This window comes from Anomaloglossus baeobatrachus, chromosome 9 (assembly GCF_048569485.1).
Source record: "Anomaloglossus baeobatrachus isolate aAnoBae1 chromosome 9, aAnoBae1.hap1, whole genome shotgun sequence".
Taxonomy (NCBI): Eukaryota; Metazoa; Chordata; class Amphibia; order Anura; family Aromobatidae; genus Anomaloglossus; species Anomaloglossus baeobatrachus.
In genome coordinates, this window is record NC_134361.1 from 205,262,778 (window position 1) to 205,274,951 (window position 12,174).

The window sequence follows — 12,174 nt, forward strand, 5'->3', positions numbered from 1 at the left end:
TGAGGTCGCCGGTCATTGCTGAATGGTCCAGGTAATTTTCTTCAAAGGCGATGTTCTGCTGGGCAGGACACATCGCTGTGTTTGACACTGTGTGACAGGGTCACAGTGACTGCCGAGATCGTTATACAGGTCGCTACTGCGACCTGTATCGTTCCTGCATCGCTGGTAAGATCTGACTGTGTGACATCTCACCTGCGACCTCCCAGCGACTTACCTGCGATCCCTATCAGGTCGCATCATTTTTGGGATCCCTGGTAAGTTGCTTAGTGTGACTGGACCTTTAAGGCCCCGTCACACTAAGCAACATCGCTAGCAACATCGCTGGTAACGAACAACTTTTGTGACGTTGCTAGCGATGTTGCTGTGTGTGACATCCAGCAACAACCTGGCCCCTGCTGTGAGGTCGTTGGTTGTTGCTGAATGTCCTGGGCCATTTTTTAGTTGTTGCTGTCCTGCTGTGAAGCACAGATCGCTGTGTGTGACAGCGAGACAGCAACAACTAATGTGCAGTGAGCAGGAGCCGGCTTCTGCTGAGGCTGGTAACTAATGTAAACATCGGGTAACCAAGAAGCCCTGTCCTTGGTTACCCGATATTTACCTTTGATACCAGACTCCTCCGCTCTCACTGCCTGTGCTGCCGGCTCCTGCTCTGTGCACATGTAGCTGCAGCACACATCAGGCAATTAACCCGATGTGTGCTGTAACTAGGAGAGCAAGGAGCCAGCACTAAGCAGTGTGCGCTGCTCCCTGCTCTGTGCACATTTAGCTGCAGCACACATCGGGTTAATTAACCTGATGTGTGCTGTAACTAGGAGACTGGGGGCTGGTCACTGGTTGCTGGTGAGCTCACCAGCAACTCGTGTAGCCACGCTCCAGCGATCCCTGCCAGGTCAGGTTGCTGGTGGGATCGCTGGAGCGTCGCAGTGTGACAGCTCACCAGCAACCTCCTAGCAACTTACCAGCGATCCCTATCGTTGTTGGGATCGCTGGTAAGTTGCTTAGTGTGACTGGACCTTTAAGGTCCAGTCACACTAAGCAACTTACCAGCGATCCCAACAACGATAGGGATCGCTGGTAAGTTGCTAGGAGGTTGCTGGTGAGCTGTCACACTGCGACGCTCCAGCGATCCCACCAGCAACCTGACCTGGCAGGGATCGCTGGAGCGTGGCTACACGAGTTGCTGGTGAGCTCACCAGCAACCAGTGACCAGCCCCCAGTCTCCTAGTTACAGCACACATGGGGTTAATTAACCCGATGTGTGCTGCAGCTAAATGTGCACAGAGCAGGGAGCAGCGCACACTGAGCGCTGGCTCCTTGCTCTCCTAGTTACAGCACACATCGGGTTAATTGCCTGATGTGTCCTGCAGCTAAATGTGCACAGAGCAGGGAGCAGCGCACAATGCTTAGCGCTGGCTCCTTGCTCTCCTAGTTACAGCACACATGGGGTTAATTAACCCGATGTGTGCTGCAGCTAAATGTGCACAGAGCAGGGAGCAGCGCACACTGAGCGCTGGCTCCTTGCTCTCCTAGTTACAGCACACATCGGGTTAATTACCTGATGTGTGCTGCAGCTACATGTGCACAGAGCTGGAGCCGGCAGCACAGGCAGTGAGAGCGGAGGAGGCTGGTATCAAAGGTAAATATCGGGTAACCAAGGACAGGGCTTCTTGGTTACCCGATGTTTACATTGGTTACCAGCCTCTGCAGAAGCCGGCTCCTGCTGCCTGCACATTTAGTTGTTGCTGTCTCGCTGTCACACACAGCGATCTGTGCTTCACAGCAGGACAGCAACAACTAAAAAATGGCCCAGGACATTCAGCAACAACCAACGACCTCACAGCAGGGGCCAGGTTGTTGCTGGATGTCACACACAGCAACATCGCTAGCAACGTCACAAAAGTTGTTCGTTACCAGCGATGTTGCTAGCGATGTTGCTTAGTGTGACGGGGCCTTTAGTGTGATGGTACCTTTAGACTGCTAATCCAATTGTCTTTATGTTAATAGTATTTACTGTGTCTCCAAATAACATAATAATCAAAGCTAAACAGTGTAAATGTAAACAAAAGAGATTCAAAGGTTCTAATTGTTCACAAAGAGACAGGTGAGATCCCACTGTACGGAGCACAATGATACAATTTGTAAACAAATGTAATCCTACAAATGGCCTCAACTCCATGATTAACACATTCTTCAGTATTTTCTATGGTAATCCCTCATCCAGGAAGCTTAATGCCAATGAGCAGAGGACAAAGCAGAATTTCTAGAGGAAAGGATCACAGATCAGATTGGATTATTATGTTATTTGGAGCAGTAAATAGTGTTATCATAAAGGCGATTGGATTAGCATTCTAAGTGTTTACTGATTAAAATGAGATTCTCCAGTGACTTGGATTCCCCTTCTATAGCATTTAACAATTGTTTGCAGTATTTGGGAAAGTCTTGAGACACCAGAAAATAAATCTTTAAAGAGAAGGAACATCTTTCTTAGAAACGATTTAGGAATTTGAGGTGCCCAATTGTTCACTGACGCCCCACAATGGAGTGGCCCGGCTGGAATTCATCAGTACAGACCATACTATAGATAGGTGACCCCTTTAAAAAGGGAACCTGTCAGAAGATTTCACCCCTATAAGCTGCGGCCATCACCACTGAGCTTTAGGCTCTGCAGAATTTAATCAATCTGCAAGGGAAAAAGCAACCCAGCAAAGTATATGAGAATCCTGAAGTGCGTTTTTCCCCATCTCAATACATCAAAAAAGCATCGAAAAATGTAAAAATGAGGCTAAAAACGTGCATTTTTTTTCTGCTAGGGCTACTTTCACACATCAGTTTTTCCATCAGGCACAATCCGGAAAAAAACTGATAAAACTGATCCGGCGCCGGATCTGTTTTATCCCCATTGATTTGTATTAGCGCCGGATTGTGCCTGATGGCCTAGAGTTGCATCCAGCTTTTGCCGGATCCGTCGTAATTGGCTAATGCAACGGCCGGATGGAACGTCTCTTGTAATGTTTTTTGTCTCTGACAAAAAAAAAAAACCCACATTGCGCGATTTACAATGGAAGCCTATGACCACCAGATCCCGTTTTTGTGAACTGAGAATGCTCCAATTTATTGGAACAAACTGATCCAGCAAAAAAAAAAAAAAAAAGGACGAAACGGATGCAAAAACAGATGCACCGGATCCGTAAAAAAAAAAAAAAAGGATACGGCGCATCGTTTTTTGCATATTCTGCGCCGGATCCGTTGCATCAGGGAGACACTTTCGGCATCAGGCACAATCCGGCGTGTGCCTGATGCAATGGATCTGGCGCAGAATATGCAAAAACGGATGCGCCGGCTCCTTTTTTTTGACGGACCCGGTGCATCCGTTTTGTTTTGTTTTTTTGCTGGATCCGTTTGTTCCAATAAATTGGAGCATTCTCATCAGAGACAAAAAACATTATAAGAGACGTTGCATCCGGCCGATGCATTAGCCATTACGACGGATCCGGCAAAAGCCGGAGCAACGCAAGGCCATAAGGCACAATCCGGCGCTAATACAAATCAATGGGGATAAAACGTATCTGGTGCCGGATCAGTTTTACCACTTTTTTTCCGGATTGTGCCTGATGGAAAAACTGATGTGTGAAAGTAGCCTAAGAGATGCAGTTTTAGGTGCAGAAAGTCTCCACCAAAGACAGCATCTTTTGGCAGGAAACACACACTTTTTATGAGTTTTTCAGTGCCTTTTTATGCATTTTGATTGGAAAAATGCTGGAAAAAAACCCAAACAATTCACAAGTCAAAACAAAATTTGCAAGGGAAAAAAAGTGCAACGTGTGCACAGCAAGAAAGGATTTTCATAGACTTTGCTGGGATGCGGTTTCCCTTGCAGATTGATTAAAATCAGCAAGAAAAAAAAAGGAAGAAAAAAAACAAAAAACCATATTGTGTGCACACAGCCTTATACTGACATAAGACGCATCATCCACACGCATCATCCACACGGCGCTATAGAGTCACCAGATCTAAGATTAGTGATGCCCATTGGACCCGACCGCCACCTAGGAGGCGGTCGGGTCCAATGGGCATCACTACTCTTAGGTCCGATGCCTCCTCTATAGCTCCGTGTGGATCATGCGTCCTATGTCATCCACACAGAGGCTTCCATTGCGCTCCTGCACAATTTGAGGGCAAAGTACTGCAATGTGCAGGCGCGATAAAAGGTCAAAGCCCAACCGCACCATAATAGTTTGAGTTGCCCTCAGCCGAGCAAATCAAAAGTTCATGGGTGCAGAAGCGCAATGGAGGTCTCTGTGCGGATGACAAAGGACGTGTCATCCACACGGAGCTAGGAAGGAGGACGGCGCCGACCCGAGAGCAGCGCCGACCATCGGACCAGCACCAACCCACATATGAGTATTATAAGGTCTTTTTTACATTCTACACTGCGGCCTGGGCTCTTATATACAGTATTCTGGAATGTTATATATAAGAGCCCACTGGTGGTGACTGCAGCTTATAGGGGCCAAATCTGGCGACAGGTTCCCTTTAAAAAAGTGCCGCCATCTCGGTGCTCCAGTGAAACCCGCAATGTAGTTTAAACCATCAAAATTGCCATCAACACCCCAGTGAAAAATCCAATAAAAATAATATAAAGTATTTAGTCTTTATAGATTTAAATATTGTACAAGAAAAGCCAAATGTGAAGCTGGATTTTTTCGCTTGCCACGACCAATACAATAAAGTGATCAATAATGTCCTGTACATCCCATAATAGTCTTGCCACAAGCATTCCAATAATATAATTAAAAAAAAAACAAAAAAAAAACTGATCAAAAATGTCCTGTACATCCCATAATAGTATCAGTCAAAACTACAGCTCAGCACAAAACAAAAAAAAATTGCAACAATCTATTGTAATAAATTGGTGTTATTTTTAGCCATTATATATGAAAGCTGAGCCCTGATTGGCTGATACAATCCCCCCTGGACAATGGCGCTCGCTCCCGGGTCTATACGAGCCGCCGCCATCACTCACCCGAACGTCCCCTGCCCGATCTTCGCCAGCCGCTCGTACTTGGAGACCTCATCGCAGTACGGGAACTCCAGCGAGTCGTAGTTCTTCGCCATGGCCGAGCCTGAGGAAGCCGAGGGCGGAGGCTCCGAGCCGGACGGGCCGCGGGTGTCAGATTCCGGGCACAGGCCGCCGACCCCCGGCCTCTCCCGGTGCTGAGCTGAGGAGTTCAGGCTGAAGGCTTCCAGAAGCTTCACAGACGGGTCAAATAGAGGCGCTTAGAGGAGAGAGCGCGAGAGGGCTGCACCGGGGACACCGGAGATATCCTGCCGCAGAGACCGACCGTGAACTGAGGACGAAACCTCCGGAACCTGCGGAGAAAACCAAACCGGAAGTCTGGCAAGAGAACAGGGCGGAAAGAGCAACAGAAGAGGCGGGGCTTGTATTCTGGTGACGTCACTACTGCTGGGGGCAGTGCTACGGAAGCCGAGAGTCATTTTACACGGAGTCAAGCAGAGCAGTGTGCCCAACTCGACAGGCTGCACAATAATGGGTGGACAAGCCCTTTAAAAGCAGACATTTTTGAGAACATTTTCTTTCTTACTTTTCCTTCTTTACTTCCTTCTTTCTTTCCTTTCCTTCTTTCCTTTTTCTTTCTTTTTTTCTTTCCTTCCTTCCTTTTTCTTTCTTTCCTTTTTCTTTCTTTCCTTCTTTCCTTTTTCTTTCTTTCCTTCTTTCCTTTTTCTTTCTTTCCTTCTTTCCTTCCTTCCTTTTTCTTTCTTTCTTTCCTTCTTTCCTTCCTTCCTTTTTCTTTCTTTCTTTCCTTCCTTCCTTCCTTCTTTTCTTTCTTTCTTCCTTCCTTCCTTTTTCTTTCTTTACTTCCTTCCTTCCTTTTTCTTTCTTTCCACACTTGTGTTGTTTGGCAACTGTCGCAATCCGTTAACGGGTGTGCGCTGATTCCCATAGACTTGTATTGACGCATTGTGACGGATGGCCTTGCGTTGTATCCACCGGCCAACACTGCATTGCATCCGCCGGGCGGACAGAACGCAGCATGTTGCGTTTTTCTGCGCTTCCCAAAACGTCAAAAAAACGCAATATGCAGGATTCCGTCGGCGTCCGTCATTTTTATAATGGAAGCCTATGGTGTCAGAATCCGTCATTTGACCAATTCCTGTGACGGATCCATCTTTCCACAACTGAGTTGAGTAAATCGCTGTAAAAAAAGCCTGATTGGATTCCGTTGTTTTTCAGGATCCATCGCATCAGTAGTGCCACTGTATGCCACGCATTCGTTACATCCGTCACACAACGCAATGCGACGGATGCCGCACAACGCAAGTGTGAAACTAGCCTTTCTCTCTGTCTCTTTCTCAAATTCAAAAATAGCTTTATTGACAGGTCTAAGTACTTGTTGGCATTGTCAAAGCAAGTGGTAAAAATGGGGTTAGGGGTTCGTCCATGTTGGGGTATAGAGGACAATCCAGGGTGGGGGGGTATGGAGGCTCCTCCAGGGTGGGAGGATGGTGGCTCATCCAGGGTGTGGGGATAGAGGCTCCTCCAGGGTGGGGAGATGGAGACTTCTCCAGGGTGGGAGGATGGAAGCTCCTTCAGGATAGGAGGATGGTGACTACTCCAGAATGGATGGATGGAGACTACTCCAGGGTGGGGATGGAGGCTCCTCCAGGGTGTGGGGATAGAGGCTCCTCCAGGGTGAGGGGATGGCGGCTTCTCCAAGGTGGGAGGATGGCGGCTTCTCCAGGGTGAAAGGATGGCAACTTCTCCAGGATGGGAGGATGGAGGCTCCTCCAGGGTGAGAGGATGGAGGCTTTTCCAGGGTGGGAGGATGGAGACTAATCCAGGGTGGGGATAGAGGCTCATCCAGGGTGGGGGGGATGGAGGCTCCTCTAGGATTGGAGGATGGAGGCCCCTCCAGGGTGGGGGGATTGAAGTTCCTCCAGGGTGGGAGGATGGAGACTACTCCAGTGTGGGGATAGAGGCTCATCCAGGGTGGGGGGATGGAGGCTCCTCTAGGGTGGGAGGATGGAGGCTCCTCCAGGGTGGGGGGATGGAAGTACCGTCAGGATGGGAGGATGGAGACTACTCCACGGTGGGGAATGGAGGCTCCTCCAGGGTGGGAAGATGGAGGCTCCTCCAGGGTGGGGGGATGGAAGTTCCTCCAGGATGGGAGGATGGAGACTAATCCAGGGTGGGGGGATGGAGGCTCCTCCAGGGTGGGGGAATGGAGACTACTCCAGGGTGGGGATAGAGGCTCATCCGGGGAAGGGGGGGGGAGGCTCATCCAGGGTGGGGGGATGGAGACTACTCCAGGGTGGGGGAATGGAGACTACTCCAGGGTGGGGGGATGGAGGCTCCTCCAGGATGGGGGGATGGCGGCTCGTCCAGGGTGGAGGATAGAGGTTCATGACATTTCAGGCTCCTCTTAGTCTATGGCCGCTGCACTTTCCTCTTCCTCCAGTAGTGTCCGCAGATTCTCTTCTTCCTCCATGGAGGTGAAGTCTGCGATTAGAGCAAACAGTCTCCTGAAGTGAGTCCCTCACTGCGGAGTATTTGGGACTCCTCAGCAAGAATTGGGCCTCATCCTCCACGTCCTCCTGGGGGCTGTGCTGCCACAGTCTGGTCTCTCGGGGCTTGTAATTCTGTATGTGCCGCCTGGATTCGATGAGTAGACTTTGGGCACTTTTTCTCTTTCTTTCTCTCATTCTCTTTATTTCTTTCTCTCTTCTCAATGTTTCTTTATCTCTTTCTTTCTCTCATTCTCTTTATTTCTTTCTCTCTTTCTTTCTCTTTCCTCCATCCGCACAGTCATAAGACCCATTGAGCAATTCTGCCTTTACTGTTTTTTGGGCTTTGTTATTTTAGGTCGGGTGTACTCTTTTTTTTTTTTTTTCTTTTGTCTTATTGAAATCTTTATAACTGGAAAAGGGTGTATTACAACACCTCCCCCCCAAATTTTCATTCATATATGAATGTTAGATTTTTTTTTAGGGAGAGGGGGCAGGGAGAAAGTACATTTCCTTTTTTCCCTTCCCATCCATTTTTTTTTTTTGCTCATTTTTAAACTTTTTTTTTCCATTTGTTTACATTCACCAATGTGTACATGGTTAATTAATTCCACTTTTCAAGCAGACCACTGACCCACCGGTGTAAGGTTTTTTTATTAGCGTTAATTTTTTTGAGTGCACTTGAAGACAAACATGACATTTATAATGTTACGGGGGGCTGTCTGATAATAACCTACAGGAGTATCAGACAGTCAGGGTCCACCGTGCAAAGACTCTGCTGCAGACTATGGCAGAGTGCAATACCTCTGTTAACTCACAGAAGGATATAATAAGTAAGTAAAGCAATTCCTCCCTTACTTGGAGGGTGTGTGGAATGATCTCTGTTAATAATCACAGAGACAAAGGTAATGTGTGCGAAATGGCACCTACCTAGGTCCGCTCTTCTAGTGGTGCAAAAGAGACGAACAGCAGCGTAAGCCGCACAAAGCTCCTACCTCTGTTCGCTCCCCTAGTGTGCGAGGATACGAACTGCCAGACGCAGTATAAGGAACGTTACCCTAGCGGCAACGTCCACCTACGAGTCGAATCACAAGCCCAGCCAGACCATGTGCCTCAGGCACCTGCCTATGTCCGCTCCCCTAAGAGGTAAGGATACAGACAGCAGCCGAAGCTGTAAGGTATAAGAACGCTACCCTGCCGGTAGCGCTCACCTAGCATAGACAGAGGAATGCCTAGAGGAACGCGCACAGAGCGTCTACTCTTATGCATGAACCAAGAGGACTGAGCGCCATGCGGCGTGTGTCAGGGTCTTATATAGACTCTGTGCCTCATCCAAGATGGAGGACACCAGAGCCAATCCGCTGCCAGAACGACAGGAGTGACGTCATGCTGGCCTATCACCGAGCAAGACGTCACAAGCACATGACCAGCGACCAATCGGCATAGAAGGTGTCAGAGACATGTGACCTCGTGTCAGCGATGATGTCACCCGCACATGTGCAATGGCTCCAAGATAGGACTTAGTCTCCGGCGCTCGCACATGTGCAGTAGCAAGAAATCTGGACTTAGTCTCCAGCGCTCGCACATGTGCAGTAGCAAGAAATCTGGACTTAGTCTCCAGCGCTCGCACATGTGCAGTAGCAAGAAATCTGGACTTAGTCTCCAGCGCTCGCACATGTGCAGTAGCAAGAAATCTGGACTTAGTCTCCAGCGCTCGCACATGTGCAGTAGCAAGAAATCTGGACATAGTCTCCAGTGCTCGCAGCAACCGTAACATATAATGGCGCAACAGAAAAATCCTCCATGGCAAAAAGAAGGATAAGGTCCAAAAAAATGACTTAAAGGGATTATTTGTCATAATCAGAACTGAGTATTGTTGGATTGTGCTTGTAAATACAAGCAATTTTGCAATTTACCGCTTATTAAAATTTTCAGCCATTTCTGAGATATTGACACTTTTTGTTTACAGCTCGTTGCCTTGGAGACCGACCACTGCTGCTAGACGGAACATGAGCAGTGCTTGCATTCTCTTTTCTATTGAGTGTGTAACCACAGTGTTGTAGCTGGAGTGCTCAGTTACCTTCCAATCCTGTCCTGCTTTAGCGCCGTGCTTACAAGCTAGTCAACAGCGGTGGTCGGTCTCCTAGGCAACGAGCTGTGAACAAAAGTTAATATCTTAAGAACGGCTGCAAATTTTAACAAGCAGTAAATTGCAAAAGTGCTTATTTTTACAAGCTCTATCCAACCATATAGCCATCTATTTGGATGGCATTAACCCTTTAAAAAAATTTCAAATGATATCTCAAGGAGTTAAACTTTTGATATATTCAAGCCCTGGAGTCTGGGTACCAAGACCACTGATTACTGAAACCACTGGGCTACAGCTGTGCGCTTTATGTGCTCTATATGGCATGTAATGGTATTATGTATGCACAATATGGCACTATATTCTGTGTCCACTAGAGGTCAGCATTCTGATGTTAGTACCGTATCAAGGATGATCACAACAATGCCTCAGCTGCTGCAGAGCTTCCTCTGAGGTTCTGCTATGTAGCAGAGCATGTAGGGAAGAATATATCCCCTGCAAAAATCGGTATGGTAATTTACTTTGTCAGCTCTAACGCTATTATCTGGACACTATATGACGGTAATATACTTGTATATGCCCAAGATGGCATTATTTTCTAAGCACTGTTTGTATTATGTATGCAAAGTATGGTGATGTTATGTATGCACAATAACACTAGTGTCTACATAATAATGCCATACGATGCATGCAAAATACCGCTAAACAGTGCCTAGGTAATAGTATATTAGTAGCATAGTATAATATAGTTTATTGAGTTTTTTACCTCAATATTTGTAGCCAAAACTAAGAGAGGAACAATCAGAGGAAAAGTGTAATAGAAGCACAGCATCACTGCTGAATATTTATTTATTTATTTTATTTATATATTTTATTTATTTATATTTTATTTTTTATTTATTTATTTTTATTATTATTATTTTTATTTTTTTTTATTTATTTACTAACCCTCTCCTGGTTTAGGTTCACAAAAATTAAGGTAAGAAAAACCCTCATACAAATGAAATAAAATCTATTTTTTTTTTCTTGCAGCTCTGTTTTAGGATTAATCAGGTGCAGTCTATATAAACCCGTCACACCCTGCACTCAGGTTTACCACATGCAGGTAAGATGGTGATGCTGGGGGTCAGCGGGGAGGACTGGAGAAACAACAGGGAGGAAAGGTTCCTGTCCTGGAAGGAGACAAGAGAGAAAAACACATACTAATACACCATTCAACCCTCCCCAGCACACAGTATGGTGACATTATGTACACTGTATAGGGCTGTTTTATGTGTGCACAGTATGGTGATAGTGTGTCCAGTATGGCACGATTATGCAAGTGCTATGGTATGATGTGTGCAATGTATAGTGGTATTAGATTTGCACAGTATGGCACTATTATGTAAATGTTATATGGTAGGATTTATGTACAGTATGGTGATGTGCGCACAGTATAGGTACATTATGGGTGCACGGTATGGCGGATTTATGGGTGCACGGTATGGCCCTATTAGGGGTGCGTGGCATGGCCCTATTAGGGGTGCGCGGCATGGCCCTATTAGGGGTGCGCGGCATGGCCCTATTAGGGGTGCGCGGCATGGCCCTATTAGGGGTGCGCGGCATGGCCCTATTAGGGGTGCGCGGCATGGCCCTATTAGGGGTGCGCGGCATGGCCCTATTAGGGGTGCGCGGCATGGCCCTATTAGGGGTGCGCGGCATGGCCCTATTAGGGGTGCGCGGCATGGCCCTATTAGGGGTGCGCGGCATGGCCCTATTAGGGGTGCGCGGCATGGCCCTATTAGGGGGTGCGCGGCATGGCCCTATTAGGGGTGCGCGGCATGGCCCTATTAGGGGTGCGCGGCATGGCCCTATTAGGGGTGCGCGGCATGGCCCTATTAGGGGTGCGCGGCATGGCCCTATTAGGGGTGCGCGGCATGGCCCTATTAGGGGTGCGCGGCATGGCCCTATTAGGGGTGCGCGGCATGGCCCTATTAGGGGTGCGCGGCATGGCCCTATTAGGGGTGCGCGGTATGGCCCTATTAGGGGTGCGCGGTATGGCCCTGTTAGGGGTGCGCGGTATGGCCCTGTTAGGGGTGCGCGGTATGGTGGCGTTAGGGGTGCGCGGTATGGTGGCGTTAAGGGTGCGCGGTATGGCGGCATTAGGGGTGCGCGGTATGGCGGCATTAGGGGTGCACGGTATGGCGGCATTAGGGGTGCACGGTATGGCGGCATTAGGGGTGCACGGTATGGCGGCATTAGGGGTGCACGGTATGGCGGCATTAGGGGTGCACGGTATGGCGGCATTAGGGGTGCACGGTATGGCGGCATTAGGGGTGCACGGTATGGCGGCATTAGGGGTGCACGGTATGGCGGCATTAGGGGTGCACGGTATGGCGGCATTAGGGGTGCACGGTATGGCGGCATTAGGGGTGCACGGTATGGCGGCATTAGGGGTGCACGGTATGGCGGCATTAGGGGTGCACGGTATGGCGGCATTAGGGGTGCACGGTATGGCGGCATTAGGGGTGCACGGTATGGCGGCATTAGGGGTGCACGGTATGGCGGCATTAGGGGTGCACGGT

At 48.3% G+C, this 12,174-nt stretch overlaps 1 protein-coding gene across 2 annotated transcripts in view; it reads right to left on the reverse strand.

Moving 5' to 3' along the window:
• The window catches only part of CDK9 (cyclin dependent kinase 9), a 36,677-nt gene extending 31,270 nt beyond the window's left edge, over positions 1–5,407 (reverse strand). For both annotated transcript variants that reach the window (XM_075324305.1, XM_075324304.1), the window contains exon 1: positions 5,024–5,407. In XM_075324305.1, coding sequence (XP_075180420.1) covers positions 5,024–5,115 — 92 coding nt within the window. In that variant the 5' untranslated portion in view covers positions 5,116–5,407. The remainder of the gene's footprint in view (positions 1–5,023) is intronic.
• Between the last annotated feature and the right edge of the window lie 6,767 nt (positions 5,408–12,174).